Below are 27,990 nucleotides of genomic sequence, written 5' to 3' on the forward strand. Positions count from 1 at the left end.
TTAATAAGATTCCACCGCATATAGCTATATTTTACGTTTTAAGACTCGCGCTGAACATTCAGGAAGTCTTGTTTTTGAGCTGGTGACGAGTCCGTACGTGACGTCACTAAAAGACCGTCTCCTGACGTAAAAAAGACGCATTGTAGCATCTTTCTATCAAGTCAATGTATTTTGCTGTACTGTTTTTTTGAAAACCTTGTGTTACATCCAAAAGCCGCCAGCAGAGGGAGTCCAAGCTCCATGGAAATCATTTATCAGCCTGTGGAAACGGGCTAATTCATTCCTCACAGCTCGGTGGCCATTTTGTGCCTCTTTTTTGGTGATACATTTCCCCCCCAATGTTGCCGCAAAATGGCATGGAATAAATTCTTTAATCGATTGCAAACATGTATGCTTTCCTCTTCAGAACTATTTGAATCATATTCATAACTGGAGGAGGAACAAGAAAGCATATTATCCGAATCTGAAGCCATTGTTTTTTATTCTACAGCAATGCAAGACGTCTTGGCGTGACGTCACGAACTGGGGGCGGGACTTTCTGAAAATGGCCAATTGCTGATTTTGGACACTAAATCATTTTTATTGGTGTTGCATTTTGCATTTGACTAAAAATATCATACTGCGTATTTTAGATGCTATCAAACGTTTTTTCTGATGTCAGTTAAAAAACAAAAAAAGTGACGTCGGTTGCCCTTTAATACACCTTCAAAGTAATAAAGGCGGCGACTCACCCGCCAGGGTTTGGTGATGTTTTTGTTGTTTCCGCCCCCTTCAGCCAAAGGTCAAACCGATCCGCCGTCGATTCCCATTTGCGAGCTGTATCCTTCCGGGACCTTCCCCCTTGGGCAGGAGTGTGAATACCCCACCTCGCAAGATGGGTAAGGACCCTATCAAGGCTCGGATAATTAGTCTTTTTTTTTGTAAATTAAAACTCACGTGCGCGACAGGCGTAGCGCGGCGTGGCGTAGAAGCAACGAAGAGAAGAGAGTGTTGGACAAAGCCAACGAAGAGGTCTGGAACGACTTCAGGCAGGCTGCCGAGGCTCACAGGCAGGTCCGCCAGCACGTCAGAGGCTTCCTCAAACCTGGAATGACCATGATTGAAATATGGTGAGACGGCACCCTGGCCAACCCTCCACCAACCTTGCCTCCATCAATGACATCCTTCCTCACGTCAGCGAGCGCCTGGAGGATTGCTCCCGCAAGTTGATCAAGGAGAACAAACTCCACGCCGGCTTGGCTTTCCCCACCGGCTGTTCGCTTAACCACTGCGCCGCTCACTACACTCCCAACGCCGGCGACCCTACCGTCCTGCAATACGACGACGTGTGCAAGATCGACTTTGGCACGCACATCAACGGTACGTGGTGCGTATGGATCGGGTTTACGCAATGGCGCTTTTATGTTTTTTTTCCCGCCCCCCCGCCGTGTCCGCAGGGCGAATCATTGACTGTGCATTTACCGTCACTTTCAACCCAAAGTATGACAAGTTACTGGAAGCCGTCAGAGACGCAACCAACACTGGCATCAAAGTACGCCGCGCGTAAACATTTTGCCGTCTTTTGAATACACCCAAAAAAAAACCCCACATTGGATTCACCCCCCAGAACGCCGGAATCGACGTACGTCTGTGTGATATCGGGGAAGCCATTCAGGAAGTGATGGAGTCCTACGAGGTGGAGCTGGATGGCAAAACATACCAAGGTCGCGCTTATGTTAAATTCTGTCCAGACATTTGTCGGGAAGGGGGTTCCGCACGCTCACTTCAGTCTATTTTAACATTTTAAGTGTCTCTTTCTTCCCTAGTCAAACCCATCCGAAACCTCAACGGCCATTCCATCGGTCAGTACAGGATACACGCCGGGAAGACGGTGCCCATTGTCAAAGGAGGCGAAGCTACAAAAATGGAGGTTGACTTGATTTTTTTTTTTTTTTTACCCTCTTCTCTCTAATTCCTGTTTAAGACGTGTCCACATTTTTCTTTCTACTGTTAGGAAGGCGAGGTGTACGCCATCGAGACGTTTGGCAGTACGGGTAAAGGCGTGGTTCACGATGACATGGAGTGCTCGCACTACATGAAGAACTTTGACGTGGGCCACGTGCCCATCAGGTCAGCGTCACAAATTTAGATGTCTTTTAGCGCCGGGAATGAAACGATCTGTGGCTTTACATGCGCTCTTTGATTTTACTCATTTACTGCCAGACGATTTACACACAAAAAAAAATGTAGCCACTCCAGTGCCAGGGTTTTTGTCATTTTCACTCAAATTCCAGGACCCACGGAATGTTGAGTTTTAGGACTACACAAACATATTTTGCAGCGTTAGAAACTTTACACTCTCTTCTTTTATCAGAAAAAGTTAATTCCTAAATTATATGGATCTGGAGTTAATCTGACCTTGAAATGGGGGCGGGTGTCCAAAATACAATGCAATACAGTTTTAAAAGGCACTTCAAAATAAAATGATTAGTATGGCACTTTAACAACAGCTGAATCTGGATCATTTAGGTTCAGACTGAAGCAATCATCATGGCATTTGAAATGCTTGATTTTGCTTTCGCTGGCATCAGAAAGAGTTAATTCCTAAGTTATATGGAGTTATCTAGAGTGAAAGCTGGCGCGAATGGCTGCCGCTGCTCACCCACACAAAACTGTCTGTTAAGTGTCCTTGAAAGTTTTATAAATTAAATGGGGGGTGAATGCTGCCTCCTCGCGGGAAGAAAAAACATTGCCAGAGGTCTGATGAGCACTTTATCGGCACCCCCTTCACAAATTCGGGGATGCCCCGCTCCACGTCATATTTTCTGGAATGGCAGTGGATGAGTTAATCACTTGTTTTATTGTGAAGGATCCGGGGGGAAGAAAAAAATTGAAAATGTAATTTATATTCTCGACAAGCATTGAAATAATATAACGATAAATGGGAGTGCACGATAACTATCAAATTGCAACCAAAGTATTTTTATCCGCCCCAAAGTGTTTATTTGTGAACGACAGAGTGTAAAAAAAAAAAACAAAAAAAAACTGACCTAGTTTCTTTGGCAGGCTGCCGCGGGCGAAGCACCTCCTGAACGTGATCAACGAGAACTTTGGCACGCTGGCATTCTGCCGCCGCTGGTTGGACCGCTTGGGCGAGAGCAAGTATCTGATGGCTTTGAAGAACCTGTGCGATCTGGGCATCCTGGATCCTTACCCGCCGCTGTGCGACACCAAGGGCTGCTACACGGCGCAGTTTGAGCACACCATCCTGCTCAGGCCAACCTGCAAGGAAGTGGTCAGCCGCGGCGACGACTACTGAACGCACTCGCCACCAGCACAATTCACGGGCGGATGAAACGGCGAGGACTTGCTTTCGGACTTTTTTTTTTTTTTTTATCACTTCTTTTCCCGGTGAAACAAGCAGGAAGGTCAAGTACCTTCCTGCGTGTGATTAAGTTAGGTTCATATCAATACTTTTTTTTTTTAGCTTCTGTCGCTAACAGCAGGGAATTAAATGCCTCGTTTTTCGTTTTCAACTGCCCGGAATGTGTTTTTTTTTTTCCCCTCAGTGAAAATAAATACAGTGAGACCTCAACTTACAAACACCTCAACTTACAAACTTTTCATCTTACTTACAAACGTCAAATTTCTGAAAATTAAACCTTACGATAAGAACTATTTTCATAATACACACCCACCACGGCTGGCGGAGTGATCTTCGGCGGAAGCACACGACCGAACAGCACCAGAGGTTAAGTTAGCAACAGTCCTTATGGAAGGTGACTAGATCTCCTTCCATAAGTCATCGACGACCATCAAAAAGGTCAATAAAACTTTATTTTACAGCACAGTTTATTTCTTTAATTACAGTCCTCATGTAATGCGCCTCTCTTTCCAAACAGCAATTCCCTTTGACCTCCGACGGCATTCCATTAAGCCATAAATGACCATCACAAATGTAAATAAAGTGACTTTATGATACAATGCAGTGTATTTCTTTCATTATAATACAATAGCACATTTATTATACATAGAATAAGGTATGTTGTGTGGAGTTTTAAGGCTTATTTTGTTGACAAGTATATTTTATGGAAACCCGGGAACGGATTATTCCCATTTTAATGGTTTCCTATGAGATTTTTTTTTTGAGATGCACACTTTTCACCTTACACACTGTCTGGGAACCAATTAAGTTCGTAAGTTGAGGTCTCACTGTACATAAATTGAACATCTATGTTCGATTTTCCAGACACGTGCAAGAACTGACCGGCCAACATTTTTTTTTCGTAGAAAAGTGGAAAAATATTCTCTTTTTATTGAGGTAATTTTTCTCTAAGGGGGAACAAGTGAGGTAACAATTTGCATAGTTCGAAACACAAACGGAGTTGGAGCTGATGTTTGACTGCTCTCAGAGGAAACACGTTTGACATTGTGTGTGTGTGTGTGGGGGATAAAATTTCAGGAGTGCTGCTCCATTCAGTTCTACGGAAGAGGATTAGGGCAATTGAAGAAAAAAAAGGTTGGCAAGATACTCACTTTATTCTCAGTGAGAATTCTGACTTTAAAGTCAGAATTCTGCCTTTGTGATGTTCGCGGAGCTATAGTTATAACTACGATACAAAGTCATTCTCACTTTGAAATCATTCTGAGAATAAAGTCACATTAAAGTCAGAATTCTCTCATTTTAAAGACAGAATCCTCACTTTAAAGTCAGAATTCTGAGGATAAAGTCAGAATTCTCATTTTAAAGTCACTCTGAGAATAAAGTCAGAATTCTGAGAATAAAGTCAGAATTCTCATTTTAAAGTCACTCTGAGAATAAAGTCAGAATTCTGAGAATAAAGTCAGAATTCTCATTTTAAAGTCACTCTGAGAATAAAGTCAGAATTCTGAGAATAAAGTCAGAATTCTCATTTTAAAGTCAATTCTGAGAATAAAGTCAGAATTCTCATTTTGAAGTCGGAATTCTCATTTTAAAGTCAATCTGAGAATAAAGTCATAATTCTGAGAATAAAGTCAGAATTCTCATTTTAAAGTCAATCTGAGAATAAAGTCATAATTCTGAGAATAAAGTCAGAATTCTCATTTTGAAGTCGGAATTCCGATAATAAATTCAGAATTCACACTTTAAAGTCAATCTGAGCATGAAGTCAGAATTCTGAGAATACATTCTGAATTCTCGTTTTAAAGTCAATCTGAGAATAAAGTCAGAATTCTGAGAATAAAGTCAGAATTCTCATTTTGAAGTCAGAATTCCGAGAATAAATTCAGAATTCATACTTTAAAGTCAATCTGAGAATAAAGTCAGAATTCTCATTTTAAAGTCAATCTGAGAATAAAGTCAATTCTGAGAATAAAGTCAGAATTCTCATTTTAAAGTCAGAATTCCGAGAATAAATTCAGAATTCACACTTTAAAGTCAATCTGAGCGTAAAGTCAGAATTCTCGGTTTAAAGTGAATCTAAAGTAACAATTCCGATAATAAATTCAGAATTCACACTTTAAAGTCAATCTGAGCATGAAGTCAGAATTCTGAGAATACATTCTGAATTCTCGTTTTAAAGTCAATCTGAGAATAAAGTCAGAATTCTGAGAATAAAGTCAGAATTCTCATTTTGAAGTCAGAATTCCGAGAATAAATTCAGAATTCATACTTTAAAGTCAATCTGAGAATAATAATAATACATTTCATTTCTAAGCGCCTTTCAAAACTCTCAAGGTCACTTTACAATCAAAGTCATAATTCTGAGAATAAAGTCAGAATTCTCATTTTAAAGTCAATCTGAGAATAAAGTCATAATTCTGAGAATAAAGTCAGAATTCTCATTTTGAAGTCGGAATTCCGATAATAAATTCAGAATTCACACTTTAAAGTCAATCTGAGCATGAAGTCAGAATTCTGAGAATAAATTCTGAATTCTCGTTTTAAAGTAAATCTGAGAATAAAGTCAGAATTCTGAGAATAAAGTCAGAATTCTCATTTTGAAGTCAGAATTCCGAGAATAAATTCAGAATTCATACTTTAAAGTCAATCTGAGAATAATAATAATACATTTCATTTCTAAGCGCCTTTCAAAACTCTCAAGGTCACTTTACAATCAAAGTCATAATTCTGAGAATAAAGTCAGAATTCTCATTTTAAAGTCAATCTGAGAATAAAGTCATAATTCTGAGAATAAAGTCAGAATTCTCATTTTGAAGTCGGAATTCCGATAATAAATTCAGAATTCACACTTTAAAGTCAATCTGAGCATGAAGTCAGAATTCTGAGAATAAATTCTGAATTCTCGTTTTAAAGTAAATCTGAGAATAAAGTCAGAATTCTGAGAATAAAGTCAGAATTCTCATTTTGAAGTCAGAATTCCGAGAATAAATTCAGAATTCATACTTTAAAGTCAATCTGAGAATAATAATAATACATTTCATTTCTAAGCGCCTTTCAAAACTCTCAAGGTCACTTTACAATCAAAGTCATAATTCTGAGAATAAAGTCAGAATTCTCATTTTAAAGTCAATCTGAGAATAAAGTCATAATTCTGAGAATAAAGTCAGAATTCTGAGAATAAAGTCAGAACTCTCATTTTAAAGTCAATCTGAGAATAAAGTCAGAATTCTCGGTTTAAAGTGAATCTAAAGTATTAATAATAAGTCAATCTGAGAATAAAGTCATATTTCTGAGAATAAATTCAGAATTCACACTTTAAAGTCAATCTGAGCATGAAGTCAGAATTCTGAGAATAAATTCTGAATTCTCGTTTTAAAGTCAATCTGAGAATAACGTAATAATTTCGATAAAAAAGTCAGAATTCTCGTTTTAAAGTCAGAATTCTGACTTTATTCTCAGAATTCTGAGGAAAAAAAAGTCAGAATTTTGCCAACCTTTTATTTTTCTTCAGCGGCCCTAATCATCTTCCATACAATTCACATTCAAACCCGGCACAAAAAAAATGCAGGTGGTGCAGAGTCAATAATTTGGCCTATAAAAATAGCTCTCCATTAAAAAAATTAAAAAAAAAGGGGGGGGGGGGCACTTAAGGTCATATGTCAGGGATGGAACAAAAGTTACCTGCCGTGATCCTGCACACGAGACAAAAAAGTGACGCTTTCCCGTCCTGCCAACGCCTACCTGCATACATACAAACAAACTAAAACAAAATGGAGTTAGCAAGACTCCCAACCTGGACAATCCACATCAAATTGCCTTCGGGTGCCATCATCTCACATCACGGATGAAACGTAGAACGGCACATTGAAGTTACATGGCCACTGCAGAAAAAAAAAAAAAAAAGTCCTTTGCGAGTGACGTGGGCGCCTAGACGGCGGGTTGCACGTCTTTGTCCTGAGTGAGCTTCTGCGTGTAGAAAAGGATGTAAGCTTGCGCTCGGCAAACCTCATCTGCGGCGCATACGTTCATCTTGGAGTCGTTGCAGTGGACCCAGAAACCTGCCCGGGAGAGAATTTGCGTGTCATATTTATTAGCTGCGTTTGAAATAACGTCTGCCCGGAGGGCCCCGGGGTGTACAACTTTTACATCTGGCGTACAACTTTCAAAATGTTTTGGCCCGGGTGGCCGACAACTTTTTCCAAGAAAAAAAAAGCAAAAGCTACAAGTAAACTCCTCTTGCTAAGCGCCTTTCAAAACTTTCAAGTACACTTTACAGTCACGGTATAGTCCGAAACACGAAACGGGCTTCTGATTGGCTGCCGTGCCGACGATGCAAATTGCCAAACGAACGTTCGTTTTGAAAAGCGCCTAGGATGAGGAATCCACGTGGCTTTGAGCAGACAACGCAAACATTGCATTGTGCACCGTGACGACAAACGACAACTGGGGCAAAATCTTCAGAAAGGGCTGTTTACCATAAATTAAGCAAGGGAGCATTTGTGCTCGGTACTTCCTTAATTTAAAAAAAAATATATGTTATACTTTGCAAAAATGTTTTTTTTTTTTTTCGCGATTAGTCGTCTTAGTGTTACAAGTTGTGAAAAATGGGGCAGGCAACTTTATGGCTGGGCAGGCAACTTTTCAGAGTTGTCTGCGCGGGTGTCCGCTAACTTTTTGTCATGCGTTTCAGACACTGATATTAGCCAGGACAAAAAAATAAAAATAAAATAAAAAAAATACAGCACCGTTTGGATCAAAAGGTTCTGCTTCGCAGCTTTGCCTTTGTCGTTCCTAATTTCTGCTTTCAAAAAAAATAAAAATAATCAAAGCTCACCTCCCGCCGAGTTATAGCAATAGGCGGTGTAGTGTCCCGAACCAAAGCCTTTGCCGTGATGCATCACCACGGCGGACAGCTCGTAGAGGAAGCGTTTGGCGGCGCGCGGCGATTCCGGCGCGGACGACGGCTCGCCGCTGCAGTATGGCGTCATGTTGAGGACCTGGTCAAAGTTCACGTGGACGCCGATCTTCTCCCGGTGGTTGCGACCTGACCACCTGAGGATCACACATAATAGAAATAGTAATAATAATAGTAGTAGAAATAGTAGTAGTAATAGTAGTAGTAATTGTTGTAGTAATAGTACAGTGAGACCTCAACTTACAAACACCAAACACCTTAACTTACAAACGTCAAATTTATGAAAATTAAACCTTATAATAAGCACTATTTTCATAATACACACCCACCACGGCTGGCGGAGTGATCTTCGGCGGAAGCACACGACCGAACAGCACAACAGTCCTTATGGAAGGTGACTCTCCTTCCATAAGCCATCAACGACCATCAAAAAGGTCAATAAAACTTTATTTGACAGCACAGTTTATTTCTTTAACTACAGTCGTCATGTGATGCGCCTCTCTTTCCAAACAGCAATTCCCTTTGACCTTCAACGCCATTCCATCAAGTCATAAATGACCATCACAAATGTAAATAAAGTGACTTTATAATACAATGTAGTGTATTTCTTTCATTACAATACAATAGCGCATTTATTATACATAGAATAAGGTATGTTGTGTGTAGTTTTAAGGCTTATTTAGTTGAAAAGTATATTTTATGGAAACCCGGGAACGGATTATTCCCATTTTAATGGTTTCCTATGGGAAATTTATTTTTGAGATACACACTTTTCGCCGTACACACTCTGTCGGGGAACCAATTAAGTTTGTAAATTGAGGTCTCACTGTATTAGTAATAGTAGTAGTAATAATAATAGTGAGAGTAATAGTAATAATAATAATAATACATGTCATTTATAAGCTGCCTTTCAAAACTCTCAAGGACACTTTACAGTCACATATTTTTTTATGCGGGTGAGCAGCGGCAGCCACACGCGCTAGCGTTCACTCAACCCGGAAGTAACAAAGTAAAAAAAATAAAATAAAAATAAATCAATGATATGACCGCACAAAGACCCAGAGAGTCATTCATTCTTGAGCACTTTCTGCACCCTCTTTGTGACATGAAGCGTCCTATTCAACAGTGGATCATTTTCACATAAGGTGCCTTTTTGATCAAGGATCTTAAAAAGTCGGTGTGGTCCTACCTGAAGCGTTTGAGGTGCAGTCGCAGCACTTGAGGCAGCTTGTGAACCATCAGCTGTTTTTGTGCTTCGGTGAGGAGGACGGCTTTGGATGAAGAGCGCCTTCGCATCGCTGGTGACCGAGAAGAAGAAGAAGAAGAAGAAGAAAGCGTCAACGTGGTCAAAATGTCTTATTTGTTTATGGTTTTATTGTTCTTTTAATTGTAAACACATTTTTCAATTCGCGAAAAAAATTCAGGGATTGCAGTGAATGAGTTATTAATTGTTACATTTCATAATGTGCGTCCAGTTTTCAAAGAAAGTAGTTGAAGGACAACCGACGTCTCCGGACCAGTTGCGTCCATAATTCGTAAAATGTCTTCAAATGACTTCTACTGGGCGTATTTTCATAAGATTCCACCGCATATAGCTCTATTTTACGTTTTAAGACTCGCTCTGAATATTCCGGAAGTCTTGTTTTTGAGTTGGTGACGTGTCCGTACGTGACGTCACGAAAGGACCGCCCCCTGACTGAAAAAAGACACATTGTAGCAGTCCTTCATCAACGTCAATGGATTTTGCTGTACATGTTTGGTCTGAGAACCGTGTTGCACCCAAAAAGCCGACAGAAGAGGGAGTCCAAGCTCCATATAAGGAATTTATCAGCCTGTGGAAGCGGAGGTGGCCACTGGAGGTCGCCATTTTGTGCCTCGGAAGTAACTCAAATAGATAGAAAGCTAGCTAATAGATACTGTAACAATACATTTCGTTTAGAAGCATCTTTCAAAACTCTCAAGGTCACTTTACAGTCACTGAGAGTTTTGAAAGGCGCTTATAAATTAAATGTAGTATTATTATATTAATAAAAGGTGTCTAAATGTGTGAATATTAACGAATAGCGATTCGAGAGAACTAGTTTTCAAATATGGTATGAAAAATAATGACTTTTATTGTGCTTTACATGGGACAATTTGAAATGTTGGTTCGGACGTGCTTGATTTGCTCTCGCGGGCCGAATAAAATGATGTGGCGGACCAGATTTGGCCCGCGGGCCTTGACTTTGACACCGGTGACATAAAATGTCCAGATTAAAAAAAAATATCGGATAGTCTTACGCACAGTTACAGTGGTCGCAGGCGTAGATGTTGCCCTCCAGCGCTTCGGTTTCGGTGAATTTGGCCAACATTTCGGTGAGGTGACAGGGGGCCTGCGCGGCAGGCTCGCGGTTGCCGTTGCTGTGGTAGCGCTCGGGGAACTCCAACGACAGATCCCAGAAGGGCTCCACCGTGTCGGAGCGGCGCCGGCAGGCCACGCACGTCACCTGCCGGGTGGGAAAAAACGGTGAGCAGGAGAGGGTTGGATTTACGGGGGCTTTTGCAGGCTCACCTGGCTGAGAAGCTGCCCGTGAAAGATGGTATTGACCACGCCGAGCACCCGCTTGATGAGGCGTTTTTGCGCTTGCGGCACGTCGACGCCGGGCGCTCGCGCCCCCGTGCTCTCCAGTTCCCGTTGCACCTTATCCAGTAGCTCGCAGAGGAACTCCTGCGCGTCTTGCTGGGCGTAGCCGCGGAACGCCGGGATGAGCTGCCACACCGAGTGCAGCATGGCGAAGGGCGACACCAACGCCCACTTGCCCGACCACATGACCCGGAAGAGGGTGTGCAGCTCGTGGCACAGGGAGATGTGCTCGGAGCTGGGCTCCTTGGATTGGATCAGCTCCATGCTGCCGCCCCGGGAGGAGGCGCCGCCGCTCAGGCCCGCCTCCGTCCTGCGAGCCGCGGGCTCGGCCGCCAGCCGGCCGCGCACGGCCGACGCCAGCAGCTCCAGGGCCCGCGTGAGGTCCAGGCGCAGGAAGCACTCCCTGAAGACGTGCAGGTGGCTCAGGACCTGCAGGATGGAGTTCATGTAGCAGGTGTTGCCTAGGTTACGCAGGCCCGTGACACCCGGGGTGACGGTCGGGCGGCGCTTGAAGGGCGAGCCGCTCTCCTCGGATGCCGGCTTGAGCTTGAGCGAGGTTTTGCGTCGGCCGGCGGTAGGCGGGCGACGCTGGGGTTTGGCTTTGGATGGCGTCTTTTTGGCGGTTTTCTTGGCCCTCGCCGCGACGGGAGCTCGCGACGACGATTTGGGCTTCGCCGGCGTTTTGGCGGCGGCCGAAGACCTCCGACGCAAGCGCAGGCTCTTCCTCTGCGGCGCATTCTCCAGCCGCTCCTGCAGTTGCCTCTTGAGCGTCCGCCGTCGCTCCCTGGCCGCCTGTTTGCGCCGCTCCTCCACGAGGCGCCGACTCTCCTCCTCCCGCCTGGCCCGGCCGCGGTCCGTCAAGCCGAACCAAAAGCGGAAGACGCGGCCCGCTAGCGCCCGTCGGCGGTGCCACAGGGCGGTAAACATGCGGTCCTCGTCGCGCAGCTGCAGCTCGCTGGCGCCGCAAGGCGAGGGGGCGTCGGCGGACGAGCGCAGCCTGCGTCCGCTGCGGGTGGTGACCTCGTAGCTTTGGCTCTGAATGGCGCCGAGGGTGCTGCGGAGGAGCTTGAGATCGCCCGTGGCGTTGTCGTTTAGGACGTAGTCGTCGCACAGGTAGCAGAAGACGTAGAGTTCATTGATCTCCATCGCCAGCGGGTGGCGCTGCTGCTTGAAGTGCTGCAGGGCGTGCTCCTCGATGTAGCGGCCGCACGCTACGTGGGCACAGCCCAGGCAGGCCCAGATGGACTCGCTGGTGTTGCAGTCCACGCAGTGCCACTTTTGCGGGTTGAGGATGGAGTGGTCCGGCGCCAGCCGCAGACGTCCCACGTGCTTGCAACGGTCCATGGCGGAGGGCGTTGCGCCGCTTCCCTCCCTCCCTTGAACCGTGTCACGCTGGCTTCATATCACCCCGGCGACGGGAAAGGGCCACCTTCCAAGGGCATCTTGATGCCTACGGGGGCGACGGGACGGGGAAACACCTTTACAAGACGTCCTTGGGAGAAACTGTCCACGAACTAAGAATCGCCAGCATCTAATCAATGACTCATCCTCTCAAACCAATTAGATAACGATTTGCCAATCAACCAAGTACAGTGAGACCTCAACTTACGAACTTAATTGGTTCCCCGACAGAGTGTGTAAGGCGAAAAGTGTATCTCAAAAAAAAAAAAATCCATAGGAAACCATTAAAACGGGAATAATCCGTTCCCGGGTTTTCATAAAATATAGTTTTAACTAAATAAGCCTCAAAACTACACACAACATACCTTATTCTATGTATAATAAATGTGCTATTGTATTGTAATGAAAGAAATACACTGCATTGTGGGTTTTTTTTCCGTCCCATCATAGTAAAATTATCAGCAAAAAGCGCGATCGACGTGTGCATTCAATGAGAGGGGGTGTGCAAAGTAGCGCCGGCTGGAGCGCTGTTCGGTCATGTGCTTCCGCCGAAGATCACTCCGCCAGCCGTGGTGGGTGTGTATTATGAAAATAGTGCTTATTATAAGGTTGAATTTTCATCAATTAGAGGTTCTTAAGACGAAAAGTTTGTAAGATAAGGTGTTTGTAAGTTGAGGTCTCACTGTATTTAGATTGGATTAGCTTTCATTAGTCGCGCGGTGGAGAAACGGTGCATGTGCCTCACAGTTCTGGGCCCGAATCTCAGCTACGTCTTTGTGTCGATCTCATACGTTCTTCGTGTACCACCGCTGGGGACTCTGGAAAAAAAGACATGAGAATTAATGGTTGTTTGTCCACTTGCACCACCAATCGGGGGTGTGCTCCAACTCATACACAACCCTAACATGGACACAAAACAACAAAAGTGGAATAATAACTAATCATACTAACTAATAACTAATCATGGCCACACTACAAACGTATCTCGTCTTGACTCAGGCTAACGAGCGGCAACACGTTGGAAAACTGCAACGAAGTTGGGGTGGAGGCCATTCAACAACTTGGCACCCACGACGATACAAAATGGCGTTTTTCTTTTCAATATAATACAAATTCGGTCTGTCAGTCGGATACAAAATAAGAACTGTGCGTAAAATACAGGACAACTAAACATCCCATGCGACTCGACTGACACACTAGTGAACAAACCCCCAAATCAAGAATAAAAGGCATTATAAATTAGTGAAAAGACAATGACGTCGAACCGTGTCATACACCAGAAGAATGTTGACCTCCACGTGGTTGTCACAGTTTGTCACATTATGTCAAAGCCGAGCGATCATGCTAGGCTAACTTAAGCCTGGCTAGCTGTCGCTTCATGCCGATAAATAGTGTCGACCTGGGCCTAACATTAACCGCATTCCTACGAACCGGAGCCGGGTTAGTCGGCGAACGTGTCAGGATAACGTCTGAAAGGAAACATACCGCGCTTCTCTTGTACTCGACGATATTCACAACTGCGCTTTTATTACACCACCGAGGGTCGCCATCTTGGCAGCAGCTGTCGCGTGGTTGAGGGCAACGGGGGACACGAGAACTCGCCATTTCCGACACTTTAAATTTAACGTAGCTATATTTACTTTTGTTTGGGTGGAACAGTCATCAATCCAAATAGATCCGGATAACACTTACAGTCACAAAATGACCGTGTTGGTGCTGGGTTTGTTTACTGTTTTTACTTGATTTAAAAAAATAAAGACATTATTACAAATGAATTTAAAAAAAAACACACAGATAGACAGAACAACGCAACCGAAAGTCGTTTATGTATTATGTATTCTGGCATGAAAACTTATATTAGTTGTGTACACAGTACTTTACAAAACTATCGCACAACCATTAACCTCAAGGCTTCCGTAGTCAAACACCGCGTGACTCGTGAAACCGGAAGTCAAGGGTCGGTCAAAACATTGATATCGTCAGTTTGTTTTGATAAGAACAACGCACCAGAGGTTCTTTTTCCACGTCGCGACAGCACCGTGTGCCGCGCGTCTTTTGGGCCCGTCGTCCAGATTTTGGTGGCAAAAATGTCGCGTTTGTGGATCAAGTGTCTCTTCATCTGCGTCACGATCGCGAGCGATCGTGGAGTTTTTGCCAAATCGTATCGGAAACCGAACATCCTTCTGATCCTTACCGACGACTTGGACGTCGCCATGGGGGGCATGGTGAGAAAATTATGCCCTATGTGCGTGTTGTATTGTTGGGCGGCTGTCGAGCGGACACCCACCATGTTTCAATGAAAAAAATAAATACGATTACTTTTTAATTTAATACAATACAAATTCGGTTCGTTTCTTTCTCTATGGAGAAATAAACAGAAACATATTGGTAGTTTCTAGGTGAGAAACCCTAAAACTTGAGCAAGTAATCATTAAAAGGAGTATCCCAGACATACAGTATTTATGTTTTCAACTAATTTCATTGGAGACGAAATAGAAGTACTGCTTGTCGGTTTAACCCGTTTCAACATCCATGACATAATAAAGAAAAGACGAGTCCAAATTACATACAGTGGTGGGCCATCAGGGCCTGCAAGGCCTTCTCTGCTGGCCTAAAAATATCAGAATCACACACTAATATGAATGATATTTTGTCCATGAATTCTTATTAAATAATTCAAAATTTTCTTTCAACTTCCTTTCATTGCTTTTCCCTTGTTGCGCTGCTTCCAGATGTGTGTTTTCGTATTTAATCATTGAACCAATCACATTTCAGCCATCATTTGTTACCAGGGTGAATCCACACATTCATAGTGAAAATTCAAACAGTTTAATCACAGTACAATATTTAAAGGACAACCGACGTCTTCGGACAAGTTGTGTCCATAATTTGTAAAATGGCTTCAAATGACTTCTACTGGGCGTATTTTCATAAGATTCCACCGCATATAGCTATATGTTACGTTTTAAGACTCGCTCTGAATATTCAGGAAGTCTTGTTGTTGAGTTGGTGACGAGTCAGTACGTGACGTCATAAAAGGACCGCCCCCTGACAGTAAAAAAGACGCATTGTAGCGTCCTTCCATCACTTCAATGTATTTTGCTGTACATGTTTGGTCTGAGAACCGTGTTGCACCCAAAAGCCGCCAGAAGAGGGAGTCCAAGCTCCATATGAGGAATTTATCAGCCTGTGGAAGCGGAGGTGGCCATTTTGTGCCTCTTTTCTGATGATCCATTGTTGCCCCAATGTTGCCTCAAAATGGCATGGAATAAATTCTTTAATTGATTGCAAACATGTATGCTTTCCTCTTCAGAACTATTTGAATCATACTCATAACTGGATGTGTGACAAGAAAGCATATTCTCCGAATCTGAAGCCATTCTTTGGATTCTCCAGCAATATTGGTGTGACGTCACGAACTGGGGGCGGGACTTTCTGAAAATGCCCAATTTTGGACACTTGAAGTCATTTTGATTGGTGTTTTGCATTTGACGAAAAATATCATACTGCGTGTTTTGGGTATTTTAGATGCTATCAAACGTTTTTCTGATGTCAGTTAAAAAACAAAAAAGTGACGTCGGTTGTCCTTTAAGTTATTCCCTGGCCAATGACATCCTCTAGCCTAGCGGACGTGTAGTAATATCACACCGCACTCACAGCTGATCGATTCAATCAAATCACTACTGAAAGCCTAGGAGCGACATACACGGCCCACCACTGCACACAAATGACATCTTTGCTATTATCCAATCACGCGTCTACACTCTGGCGCTTCACACATAAACCTTCCGCCATATTTCTCCTTAGACTCCACTCAACAAGACCAAGAAACTCATCGGGGATGCAGGCATCTCGTTCACAAACGCGGTAAGTAAGTCCGCAGCATCACAAGGTACAAAAATACAGACGCCGTTTCTACACGGCGTTCCTCTTCCATCGCTAGTTCGTAGCCAGTCCGCTATGCTGCCCCAGCCGCGCCAGCGTCCTGACGGGAAAATACCCGCACAACCATCACGTCACCAACAACACGCTGGAGGGCAACTGCAGCAGCGGCGCTTGGCAAAAGAGTCAGGAGGCGCACACCTTCCCGGCTCTGCTCAAAAACCTCGCCGGTTACCAAACCTTTTTTGCCGGAAAGTACCTCAACCAGGTGAGCTCCTCGCCCACCTTTCAATGGTCCGAAGCGTGAATTTTCACGCCTAATGCTTTGTGTCACCAGTATGGACACACCAAAGCAGGCGGTGTGGAGCATGTTCCTCCGGGCTGGAGCTACTGGGTCGGACTGGTAATAATATTTTTGCGGAGAAGGCTTCGCAACAAATATTTTCAGTAGAAATTGCAGTCTAAAGCCTCATTTTGCCAAACCGTTGGTGAGTCTTCTCACGATGACTGTCATGTGCATTACCCCGCCCACTAGGAGAAAAATTCAAAGTACTACAATTACACCCTGTCGGTGAACGGCAAGCCTCAGAAACATGGAGAAGACTACAGCAAGGATTACCTGACTGACGTGCTGGTAAAAAAAAAATAATAATAATAATCAGCCATCATCTGTACAGTGAGACCTCAACTTACAAACACCTCAACTCACAAACTTCAAATTTCTGAAAATTAAACCTTATAATAAGCACTATTTTCATAATACACACCCACCACGACTGGCGGAGTGATCTTCGGCGGAAGCACACGACCGAAGAGCACCCGAGGTTAAGTTATCAACAGTCCTCATGTAATGTGCCTCTCTTTCCAAACAGCGATTCCCTTTGACCTCCAACGCCATTCCATCAAGCCATAAATGACCGTCACAAATGTAAATAAAGTGACTTTATTATACGGTGTAGTGTATTCCTTTAATTACAATACAATAGCACATTTATTATACATAGATTAAGGTATGTTGTGTGTAATTTTAAGGCTTATTTAGTTGAAAAGTATATTTTATGGAAACCCGGGAACGGATTATTCCCATTTTAATGGTTTCCTGTGGATTTTTTTTTTTTTGAGATACACACTTTTCGCCTTACACACTCTGTCTGGGAACCAATTAAGTTCGTAAGTTGAGGTCTCACTGTACTTCTTTGAAGGTGTCGGACGTTTTGCTCCTCATTTGAAGAGCTTCATCAGAAAAACCAAAGTTATGCTGGTAACTGTGGCCCTATCTCCCACTAGCATTGCTTCCTTAACCTTAGACCGGGGACCTATCAGAGCAGAGGTCTGGCACTGCCACCTCTGTCTATTAGGTATATAATGCCAGGGTTACCAGCACAACTTTGGTTTGCTGACGAAGCTCTTCGGATGAGGAGCGAAACGTCCGACACCTTCAAAGAAATACTGCTGAAGAAACCTTTTCCTCGACATACATTCCAAGGCCCTGACTACTAATATGGACGTTTTTCTTAAAGTTAATTCTACTGTATGTATTAAAAATGCTAAATTTGAATGTGTCATATTGAAAAAAAACAAATGTTATGATGATGTTTTTTTTTATATACAGTGATACCTCAGCTTACGAACTTAATTGGTTCCCAAAAAAGTGTATGGCGAAAAGTTCGTCTTCCAAACATTTATTTCCCATAAGAAACAATTAAAATGAGAATAATCTGTTCCCAGGTCCCTGTAAAACATACTTTTCTACGAAATAAGCCTTAAAACTACACACAATATACCTTATTTTATGTATAATAAATGTGCTATTGTATTATAATTAAAGAAATAAACTGTACTATATAATAAAGTCATTTTATTTACCTTGATGGTAGATGGTATGGAGTGGGAGGAGGAAGGAGCGAGCGAGGGAGTTACCCTCACTCACACCGTCCCCCGCTCGCTGCTTTTCGTTAATCCAAATCAACAGACGTTTTTCAACCTCTTTTATTGCCTGAGACCGTTGCTTAGACAACACAGAAACGCCCTTAGCCACACACGCACCCTAAATAGCTTCCTTGTTCTTGAGAATGGTAGCAATGGTCGACTTAGCGTAATGGTACTGGGACGCTAAGTCACACAAACGCACACCTCGTTCGTGTTTTTCGATCATCTCCTTCTTCTTCTCGACGGTAATTTTCTTTTGTGTCTTCTTCGGTTTAACACTAGCCTGTGGTGGGGTCTTTTTCGGTCCCATAATAACAAAAATACTTCACTTGATAACAAACCAGGTCTGCACTAAAAAAAGGGTGTGTGTGTGGGAAAACTAGTCCTCTTCCAGCGGTTGTTCGACAATGTGGTTTGGTGTTCATCCGCCGAAAATGAGTTCGTCAGTCAAGACTATATGCTAGCAAATTTAATGTTTGCGAGGCGAAAAGTTCGTTTGTAAACGGAGGTATCGCTGTATTTGTTTGATAGATGACAAGGTATAACATGTGTCACAGGCAAACATGTCGCTGAACTTCCTGCGGTCCAAATCTAGCTACGAGCCTTTCTTCATGATGGTGTCAACGCCGGCGCCACACTCACCGTGGACGGCGGCCCCTCAGTACCGGAACCGCTTCAACAACACCAAAGCACCCAGGGATCCCAACTTCAACGTCCACGGCAAGGTCGGGTCGGGTCGGGTCGGGTCAGGTCGGACGACTCGCCAATACACGTTTTTCATTATCGTGTGTTCGCCGCAGGACAAACACTGGCTGATCCGACAGGCTAAGACGCCCATGAGCAACTCGTCCATCGGCGTCCTCGACGACGCCTTTAGGAAGCGGTGCGTCGCAGCCGCCGAGGCTCCGGGGGGGGTCTGCTTTGTTTAACGCCGCACTGTGCGCGCAGATGGCGGACATTGCTGTCGGTGGATGACCTGGTGGAGAAGATCATCAGCAACTTGGAGGCCAGAGGAGAATTGGACAACACCTATGTCTTCTTCACTTCGGATAACGGATACCACACGGGTAACACTCGTAGGCCGAACTAAGCATGTCACATTATCCGTGCCAGTAAAAAAAAAAAAATAAAAATGAAATAAAAACTGATATGCCACTAAAATATGAAAAACAAACTTCTTTTTGGTGGATGTCTACAATATAGACAATGGGTCCTTCCCGGTCTGTTCACACCATGTTGCTCACTTGACCTAGCTGGCTACCTACTAATAATATGACTATTAGCTAGCTAGCTTTCTATCTATTTGAGTTACGTCTGGGTTGAGTGAACGCTGGCGAGTGTGGCTGCCGCTGCTCACTCACAGAAAAACAGAAAAACCTAGCTAACAATCTAGTTTGCTATCTACCTAGCTGGCTACCTAGCTAGCTGTCTAGCTGGACACCTAGCTAGGTGTCTAGCTGGCAACCTAGCTAGGTGTCTAGCGGGCAACCTAGCTAGGTGTCTAGCTGGCTACTTAGCGAGCTGTCTAGCTGGCTACCTAGCTGGGTGTCTAGCTGGCAACCTAGCTGTCTAACTGGTAATCTAGCTGGCTATCTCGCTAGCTATCTATTTGCTATCTAGCTGGCTATCTAGCTGGCTACCTAGCAATCTATTGATTTGCTATCTATTAGCTATCTAGCTGGCTAGATAGCTAACTAGCTATCTATTAGTTATCTATTAGCTAGCTAGCTAACTACCTATGTAGCTGTCTAGCTGGCTACCTAGCTGGGTGTCTAGCTGGCAACCTCGCTATCTAGCTGGCAACCTAGCTGTCTAACTGGTAATCTAGCTGGCTATCTCGCTCGCTATCTATTTGCTATCTAGCTGGCTATCTATTTGCTATCTAGCTGGCTACCTAGCAATCTATTGATTTGCTATCTATTAGCTATCTAGCTGGCTAGATAGCTAACTAGCTATCTATTAGTTATCTATTAGCTAACTATCTAGCTAGCTGTCTAGCTCGCTACCTAGCTAGCTGTCTAGCTGGATACCTAGCTAGCTGTCTAGCTGGCAACCTAGCTAGGTGTCTAGCTGGCTACTTAGCGAGCTGTCTAGCTGGCTACCTATGTAGCTGTCTAGCTGGCTACCTAGCTGGCAACCTAGCTATCTAGCTGGCAACCTAGCTGTCTAACTCGCTAGCTATCTATTTGCTATCTAGCTGGCTACCTAGCGATCTATTGATTTGCTATCTATTAGCTATCTAGCTGGCTAGACAGCTAACTAGCTATTAGTTATCTATTAGCTAGCTAGCTAACTTTATCTATTTGAGTTATTCTGGGTTGAGTGAACACTGGCGCATGTGGCTGCCTCTGCTTACCCACAGAAAAACGTATCCTGTGACTGTAAAGTGACCTTGAGAGTTTTGAAAGGCGCTTAAAAATGAAATGTATTATTATTATTATTATGAAAATCCAGTTTCTGCTTACCCGCAGGTCAGTTTTCTCTCCCTCTGGACAAGCGGCAGCTGTACGAGTTCGACATCCGCGTTCCTCTCCTGGTGCGAGGACCAAACATCAAAGGCGGCCAGACCAGCCAGGTGATTCGCTCACCGAGTCTTTTTCCAACCCTTTCTTTCGTGGGGGAGGAGAAAGAAAACGTCACATTCTAATTTTTTTACTCTGGCAGTTTCTGGTGGCTAATGTGGACCTGGGCCCGACCATCTTGGACCTGGCGGGACTCGACGTCAGCAAGACGGAGATGGATGGGAGCTCCTTCCGGGCCGTTCTGGTGAGCCGCCGCCGCCGCCGAGTTCGTCGTCCAAAAGGTGGAGGACGAGAACCATGTCCGACTGGTGTGACTTTCAGGAAGGCAAAACCAACGGCAGCTCTTGGAGGAGTGACATCTTGGTGGAGTACGAAGGAGAAGGACGTAATATTTCTGACCCCGCTTGCCCTCTGCTGGGCCCCGGAGTATCCGTAAGGACTTGGCACTTTACATCATCTGACCGGTCAAGGAGACTTTACAGTCAGAGGACAATATATAGCAAATAGCTAGCTAGATAAATAGATAGCGAAGTAACTCAAATAGATAGAAAGCTAGCTTGCTAATAGACAGCTAATAGATAGCAAATAGATAATAATAATACATTTCATTTCTAAGCGCCTTTCAAAACTCTCAAGGACACTTTAGTCACAGGATAGGTAGCTAGATCAATAGATAGCAAATAGCTAGCTAACTAGATAGATAGCTAGATAAATAAATAGCTAGCTAATAGCACTTCGAAATGAAAATGTATTATTATTATTTATTTGCTATCTATTAGCTATCTATCTATCAAGCTATTGGCTGTCTATTAGCTAGCTAGCTTTATATCTATTTGAGTTACTTAGCTATCTATTTATCTAGCTAGCTATCTAGCCAGCTAGCTATTTGATACGTATTGGCTATCTATTGATCTAGCTACCTATCCTGTGACTGTAAAGTATCCTTGAGAGTTTTGAAAGGCGCTTAGAAATGAAATGTATTATTATTATTATTATTATCATCTATTTGCTATCTATTAGCTATCTATCTATCGAGCTATTAGCTGTCTATTAGCTAGCTAGTTTTCTATTTATTTGAGCTACTTAGCCATCTATCTAGTTACCTAGCTATTTGATATCTATTGGCTCTCTATTGATCTAGCTACCTATCTTGTGACTGATCGATTAGCTATCTGTCTATCGAGCTATTAGCTGTCTATCTATTTGAGTTACTTCCGGGTTGAGTGAACGCTGGTGTGCGTAGCTGCCGCGGCTCACCCACAGAAAAACACTTACCCTGTGACTGTAAAGTATCCTTGAGAGTTTTGAAAGGCGCTTAGAAATGAAATGTATTATTATTATTATTATTATTATCTATTTGCTATCTATCTATCGAGCTATTAGCTGTCTATTAGCTAGCTAGCTTTCTATTTATTTGAGCTACTTAGCCATCTATCTAGTTACCTAGCTATTTGATGTCTATTGGCTCTCTATTGATCTAGCTACCTATCCTGTGACTGTAAAGTATCCTTGAGAGTTTTGAAAGGCGCTTAGAAATGAAATGTATTATTATTATTATTATTATTATCATCTATTTGCTATCTATTAGCTATCTACCTATCGAGCTATTAGCTGTCTATTAGCTAGCTAGCTTTCTATTCATTTGAGCTACTTAGCCATCTATCTAGTTACCTAGCTATTTGATATCTATTGGCTCTCTATTGATCTAGCTACCTATCCTGTGACTGATCGATTAGCTATCTGTCTATCAAGCTATTAGCTGTCTATCTATTTGAGTTACTTCCGGGTTGAGTGAACGCTACGAGCGAACACTTACCCTGTGACTGTAAAGTGACCTTCAGAGTTTTAAAAGGCGCTTATGAAATGTATTATTATTATTATTATTATTAGTTTGGGCATTGTTTCCCCCCTCACAGTTTTTACTTTTGTGCTAGCCAACGAATTTAGCGGAGCAAAATGAAGCCATTTGTACTTTGATACTTTGAATTTTACGTGTGTCCCCCCCCCCCCCCCCTCGCACCCGCATCTCTAGGAGTGCTTCCCCGACTGCGTATGCGAGGACTCGTACAACAACACGTACGCCTGCGTACGCACCGTGGCGCCCTCAGCCAACCTACAATACTGCGAGTTTGACGACAACGAGGTACTACCTTTTTCATTTTTTTTTTTTTTTCCCGGAGTGACGTTCCCCGCGTTTGGCGGCAGGTGTTCGTGGAGGTCTACAACCTGACGGCGGACCCCTTCCAGCTCAACAACATCGCCAAGACCATCGACCAGGAAGTCCTGGAGAAAATGAACCATCGGCTCATGATGCTGCAATCGTGCGCGGGGCAAGCGTGCCGCACGCCTGGCGTCTATGACAGTCGGTGTGTTTACAAAATAACATGACAACACCTGGGGATGGGTGAGAGTGAACGCTGGCACGAATGGCTGCCGCTGCTCACACACACAAACCAAAAAAAAAAAAAAAAAAAAAAAAAATCCAGTGACTGTAAAGCGTCCTTGAGAGTTTTGAAATGCGCGTAGAAATTAAATGTGTTATTATTATTATTGCTATCTGTTTAGCTATCTAGCTAGTTAGCTAACTGTCTATATAGCTGGCTATCTATTAGCTATCTGCTGGCTAGCTAGCGAGCTTTCTATCTATTTGAGTTACTTCCGGGTTGAGTGAACGCTGGCGCATGTGGCTGCCGCTGCTCACCCGCACAAACCCCCCCCAAAAAAATCCAGTGACTGTAAAGCGTCCTTGAGAGTTTTGAAATGCGCTTAGAAATTAAATGTATTATTATTATTATTATTATTATTGCTATCTGTCTAGCTATCTAGCTAGTTAGCTAACTGTCTATATAGCTGGCTATCTATTAGCTATCTGCTAGCTAGCTAGCGAGCTTTCTATCTATTTGAGTTACTTCCGGGTTGAGTGAACGCTGGCGCATGTGGCTGCCGCTGCTCACCCGCACAAACCCCCAAAAAAATCCAGTGACTGTAAAGTGTCCTTGAGAGTTTTGAAATGCGCTTAGAAATTAAATGTATTATTATTATTATTATTATTATTATTATTATTATTATTGCTATCTATCTAGCTAGTTAGCTAACTGTCTATAAAGCTGGCTATCTATTAGCTATCTGCTGGCTAGCTAGCGAGCTTTCTATCTATTTGAGTTACTTCCGGGTTGAGTGAACGCTGGCGCATGTGGCTGCCGCTGCTCACCCGCACAAACCCCCAAAAAAATCCAGTGACTGTAAAGTGTCCTTGAGAGTTTTGAAATGCGCTTAGAAATTAAATGTATTATTATTATTATTATTATTATTATTATTATTATTATTGCTATCTATCTAGCTAGTTAGCTAACTGTCTATAAAGCTGGCTATCTATTAGCTATCTGCTGGCTAGCTAGCTAGCTTTCAATCTATTTGAGTTACTTCCGGGTTGAGTGAACGCTGGCGCATGTGGCTGCCGCTGCTCACCCGCACAAACCCCCAAAAAAATCCAGTGACTGTAAAGTGTCCTTGAGAGTTTTGAAATGCGCTTAGAAATTAAATGTATTATTATTATTATTATTATTATTATTGCTATCTAGCTAGCTAGTTAGCTAACTGTCTATAAAGCTGGCTATCTATTAGCTATCTGCTGGCTAGCTAGCGAGCTTTCTATCTATTTGAGTTACTTCCGGGTTGAGTGAACGCTGGCGCATGTGGCTGCCGCTGCTCACCCACACAAACCCCCCCAAAAAAAATCCAGTGACTGTAAAGCGTCCTTGAGAGTTTTGAAATGCGCTTAGAAATTAAATGTATTATTATTATTGCTATCTATCTAGCTAGTTAGCTAACTGTCTATAAAGCTGGCTATCTATTAGCTATCTGCTGGCTAGCTAGCTAGCTTTCTATCTATTTGAGTTACTTCCGGGTTGAGTGAACGCTGGCGCATGTGGCTGCCGCTGCTCACCCGCACAAAACCCCCAAAAAAATCCAGTGACTGTAAAGTGTCCTTGAGAGTTTTGAAATGCGCTTAGAAATTAAATGTATTATTATTATTATTATTATTATTATTATTATTATTATTATTGCTATCTATCTAGCTAGTTAGCTAACTGTCTATAAAGCTGGCTATCTATTAGCTATCTGCTGGCTAGCTAGCTAGCTTTCAATCTATTTGAGTTACTTCCGGGTTGAGTGAACGCTGGCGCATGTGGCTGCCGCTGCTCACCCGCACAAACCCCCAAAAAAATCCAGTGACTGTAAAGCGTCCTTGAGAGTTTTGAAATGCGCTTAGAAATGAAATTTATTATTATTGCTATCTGTCTATCTAGCTAGTTAGCTAACTGTCTATAAAGATGGCTATCTATTAGCTATCTGCTAGCTAGCTAGCGAGCTTTCTATCTATTTGAGTTACTTCCGGATTGAGTGAACGCTGGCGCATGTGGCTGCCGCTGTTCACCCGCAGGAAAAAAAACGATTTTGTGACTGTAAAGTGACCTTGAGAGTTTTGAAAGGCGCTTAGAAAATGAATGTATTATTATTATTATTATTATTATAAAATGTGCGCCGCAGTCTCCCTCTAGTGGCGTGCAAAAGAATCGCTGCTATTTAATACATACACTGCTAACATATGACAAATAAAATATGATAATAATAATAATTTCATTTATAAGCGCCTTTCAAAACTCCCAAGGACATTTTACAGTTAGGATATATTTTTCTGCGGTTGAGCAGCGGCAGCCACAAGCGCCCACGCGTTCACTCAATGTATCTTATTTTCTGTCAGCTTGTTTGAAGCACTAATTGACCATTTTTCAAATTTCAATTCAAAATTCTGATTTTGCTCACACACTCACACCCTAAAAAAAATAGACAAAGCTTGTTAACTCATTCGCTGCCATTCCCGAATTTGTTCAGGCTGTTTTCTTTTTCTTGCGGGGGGTGTCGATAAAGCGCCGGTCAGACCTCTGGCAATGTTTTTCTCTTCCACGAAGGGGCAGCATTTTGCCTTTTGTCCATGTTAGCGCTTCGTTAGTTTCAGCTGTTGTTAAAGCGCTATATAAATCAATATGTATGTATTGTATTTTGTACAGCCACCCCCATTTCAAGCTCAGGTAACTCCAGACCCATATAATTTAAGAATTAACTAATTTCTTCTGATAATGTTTCTAACACAGTATTGAATGTTTATGTAGTCCTAAAACTCAATACAGGTAACATCCGACTTTCAACCGGCTCTACTTACGACCGGCTCTACTTACGACCACCCGTACTTATGACCACGAGACCCTATTTTTAAAATTTTGATTATACGAAATGGCCAGCCAGCCAGCATCTCACTCTCGCACAGCAATCGACCGTGTGATTACACCAGAGGGGCGGAGTTTGCGGGTCATTTAGCCTCCGAATCTCCATTTAACATTTTGAATGTATTTCGACTTGCGACCATTTTGACTTACGACCGTTTGGTCGGAACAGAAGTCGTAAATCGGGTGTTACCTGTATTCTGTGGGTGCTGGAATAGAAATGAAAATGACAAAAACCCTGGCACTGGAGTGGACACATTTTTACACATTGTTTGGCAGTGAATGAGTTAAAAAAAAAATCAAAAGAAACTACAATGAAGCCTTTTGCTTTCCATGCTGTCTGATTTGCACTATAGTACATTTTTATGTAGCGTTGAGCAGTTCAATATATTTGCATTTGGAGCTTTTCGCATGAAATTATTTTTGTACTTAATCCAGCCATCCATTTTCTGATCCGCCTCTCCTCACAAGGAAACCCTGAACTGATTTCCAACCAATCACAGTACTTAAAAAAAAAAAAGCATGACAACCTCGTGTAATATCATATTCCCTTCCAGTTATGTTGAATTCATCCACACGAAGACTAAAAACAAAATCGAAATATATTTTGCCACTCACCCGTTTTGTTTTCTCATCAGCTTCAAATTTGAGCCCCGCCAGATGTTTGGCAGCCACAAATGGAAGTTGAGCACGCTGCGACAGAAGATGAAGTGAAAACGAACTGAGGACCCCCCCCCCCCCATCACCCCTCTTGCTGCCTTGCTTTCCTGTGAAAGGTTCCTTGCCACCCACTGGCTAGGAAAAAAAACAAACAAAGAAAAGCTGCATTAGCATCATTGTGGAGTTTGTGTGTTTGACATCTGCTTTTTATTATTATTATACAGTGAGACCTCAACTTACGAACTTAATTGGTTCCCTGACAGAGTGTGTAAGGCGAAAAGTGTGTATCTCAAAAAAAAAAATCCCATAGGAAACCATTAAAATGGGAATGATCCGTTCCCGGGTTTCCATAAAATATAGTTTTTAACTAAATAAGCCTTAAAACTACACACAACATACCTTATTCTATGTATAATAAATGTGCTATTGTATTATAATGAAAGAAATACACTGCATTGCATCATAAAGTCACTTTATTTACATTTGTGATGGTCATTTATGGCTTGATGGAATGGCGTTGGAGGTCAAAGGGAATTGCTGTTTGGAAAGAGAGGCGCATTACATGAGGACTGTAATTAAAGAAATTAATAAAAAATGCTGTAAAATAAAGTTTTATTTACTTTTTTTGATGGTCGTTGATGGCTTATGGAATGAGAGTCACCTTCCATAAGGACTGTTGGTTACTTAACCTCTGGTGCTGTTCGGTCGTGTGCTTCCGCCGAAGATCACTCCGCCAGCCGTGGTGGTTGTGTATTATGAAAATAGTGCTTATTATAAGGTTTAACTTTCAGAAATTTGACGTTTGTAAGACAAAAAGTTTGTAAGTTGAGGTGTTTGTAAGTTAAGGTCTCACTGTATATAGTGTTATGGCACACAAAAGTAATCCAAATGTCATACTTTAGAGTACAGCCCCGGGATGTCTGATACCACCCTCCTGGACTCGGTTTTACTCACCTTGCACACATTAAAATCGACCCTAGAGTAATTTTGTTGCACTGTTCAGAAGTGAAAGGGAAAGTGTCACTTTTTGACTGTGATTGACTGAACGTTTTTGCTCTCATTTTGCTACTGATTTTTTTTTTTTCGTATAAAAAATGGATTCTGGAAGACTGAATGGGGATTTTTTTTTTCTGAAAGTTGAGAAGCGATGTCTTAAGGTGACAGGGTGATAAAAAAAAACGTTCCCTAACTGTGAAAAGATTCAAGGAAAGTACAGGTACCTTTGCTGGAAAGAGCACCGTCGACATGGAACATCCGCAAGACGGATTCGTTCTTTGAAAGGAGACAAAATCTCATCTCAAAAATTGTATTTTGTGTCGCCGAATGCTCTTTCGCTCGTCTCGGTTTTGTGCAAATAAAATATATTAACGTGGTTTATTAAATATTTTTTTTTACGGCAATGGTCGACC

At 42.7% G+C, this 27,990-nt stretch overlaps 3 protein-coding genes and 2 long non-coding RNA genes across 6 annotated transcripts in view; 3 read left to right on the plus strand and 2 right to left on the minus strand.

Moving 5' to 3' along the window:
• Positions 1–872, minus strand: part of LOC148881840 (uncharacterized) — an 8,435-nt gene extending 7,563 nt beyond the window's left edge. The window contains exon 1 of the long non-coding RNA XR_016113653.1: positions 732–872. This is a non-coding gene — a long non-coding RNA (uncharacterized LOC148881840). The remainder of the gene's footprint in view (positions 1–731) is intronic.
• The window catches only part of LOC148881841 (methionine aminopeptidase 2-like), a 4,653-nt gene extending 1,138 nt beyond the window's left edge, over positions 1–3,515 (plus strand). Inside the window, exons 4-11 of the mRNA XM_088988578.1 lie at positions 776–878; positions 948–1,109; positions 1,178–1,359; positions 1,437–1,531; positions 1,607–1,703; positions 1,806–1,909; positions 1,994–2,109; positions 3,046–3,515. Of these exons, the coding sequence (XP_088844704.1) occupies positions 776–878; positions 948–1,109; positions 1,178–1,359; positions 1,437–1,531; positions 1,607–1,703; positions 1,806–1,909; positions 1,994–2,109; positions 3,046–3,298 (1,112 nt within the window). The 3' untranslated portion in view covers positions 3,299–3,515. The remainder of the gene's footprint in view (positions 1–775; positions 879–947; positions 1,110–1,177; positions 1,360–1,436; positions 1,532–1,606; positions 1,704–1,805; positions 1,910–1,993; positions 2,110–3,045) is intronic.
• Positions 1–4,937, plus strand: part of LOC148881838 (uncharacterized) — a 25,342-nt gene extending 20,405 nt beyond the window's left edge. The window contains exon 2 of the long non-coding RNA XR_016113654.1: positions 4,186–4,937. This is a non-coding gene — a long non-coding RNA (uncharacterized LOC148881838). The remainder of the gene's footprint in view (positions 1–4,185) is intronic.
• Positions 3,666–13,915, minus strand: usp44 (ubiquitin specific peptidase 44). Of its 2 annotated transcripts, XR_016113651.1 has the most exons (8): positions 13,789–13,915; positions 13,049–13,112; positions 10,831–12,352; positions 10,564–10,765; positions 9,469–9,577; positions 8,199–8,416; positions 7,202–7,422; positions 3,666–7,124 (listed from the first exon to the last, which is right to left on the minus strand). XR_016113651.1 is itself a non-coding variant. In XM_088988554.1 (7 exons), exons 3-7 carry the CDS (start codon positions 12,244–12,246, stop codon positions 7,292–7,294), a joined length of 2,076 nt encoding a protein of 691 aa, XP_088844680.1. In that variant the 5' UTR covers positions 12,247–12,352; positions 13,049–13,112; positions 13,789–13,915; the 3' UTR covers positions 3,666–7,291. The 2 variants fall into 2 exon arrangements, 1 of the variants encoding a protein (XP_088844680.1); XM_088988554.1 differs by having other exon boundaries at positions 3,666–7,422.
• A 205-nt stretch (positions 13,916–14,120) lies between these two features.
• On the plus strand, positions 14,121–27,954 carry gnsa (glucosamine (N-acetyl)-6-sulfatase a). The gene is made up of 14 exons (XM_088988570.1): positions 14,121–14,528; positions 16,111–16,170; positions 16,247–16,453; positions 16,523–16,588; positions 16,721–16,819; positions 18,672–18,839; positions 18,915–18,997; positions 19,063–19,181; positions 20,586–20,689; positions 20,779–20,880; positions 20,958–21,068; positions 22,669–22,779; positions 22,842–23,002; positions 26,560–27,954. The coding sequence occupies exons 1-14, from the start codon at positions 14,136–14,138 to the stop codon at positions 26,633–26,635; spliced, it is 1,860 nt and encodes a 619-aa protein (XP_088844696.1). The 5' UTR covers positions 14,121–14,135; the 3' UTR covers positions 26,636–27,954.
• The last annotated feature ends 36 nt before the right edge of the window (positions 27,955–27,990 follow it).

Source organism: Hippocampus bargibanti, linkage group LG22, assembly GCF_051943395.1.
Source record: "Hippocampus bargibanti isolate YZ-2025 linkage group LG22, ASM5194339v1, whole genome shotgun sequence".
Lineage (NCBI taxonomy): Eukaryota > Metazoa > Chordata > Actinopteri > Syngnathiformes > Syngnathidae > Hippocampus > Hippocampus bargibanti.

Bases quoted from the DNA above. Each gene is read 5' to 3' on its own strand.
- usp44 (XM_088988554.1), bottom strand. From the start codon at position 12,246: ATGGACCGTTGCAAGCACGTGGGACGTCTGCGGCTGGCGCCGGACCAC. The intron at 10,766-10,830 runs GTGAGCCTGCAA...CCCACCCGGCAG, and splicing joins ACGGGCAGCTTCTCAGCCAG to GTGACGTGCGTGGCCTGCCG. The intron at 7,423-8,198 runs GTGAGCTTTGAT...TCTCCCGGGCAG, and splicing joins TTGCTATAACTCGGCGGGAG to GTTTCTGGGTCCACTGCAAC.
- gnsa (XM_088988570.1), top strand. From the start codon at position 14,136: ATGTATTCTGGCATGAAAACTTATATTAGTTGTGTACACAGTACTTTA. The intron at 16,454-16,522 runs GTGAGCTCCTCG...TTGTGTCACCAG, and splicing joins CCGGAAAGTACCTCAACCAG to TATGGACACACCAAAGCAGG. The intron at 23,003-26,559 runs GTGTGTTTACAA...TTTTCTCATCAG, and splicing joins CCTGGCGTCTATGACAGTCG to CTTCAAATTTGAGCCCCGCC.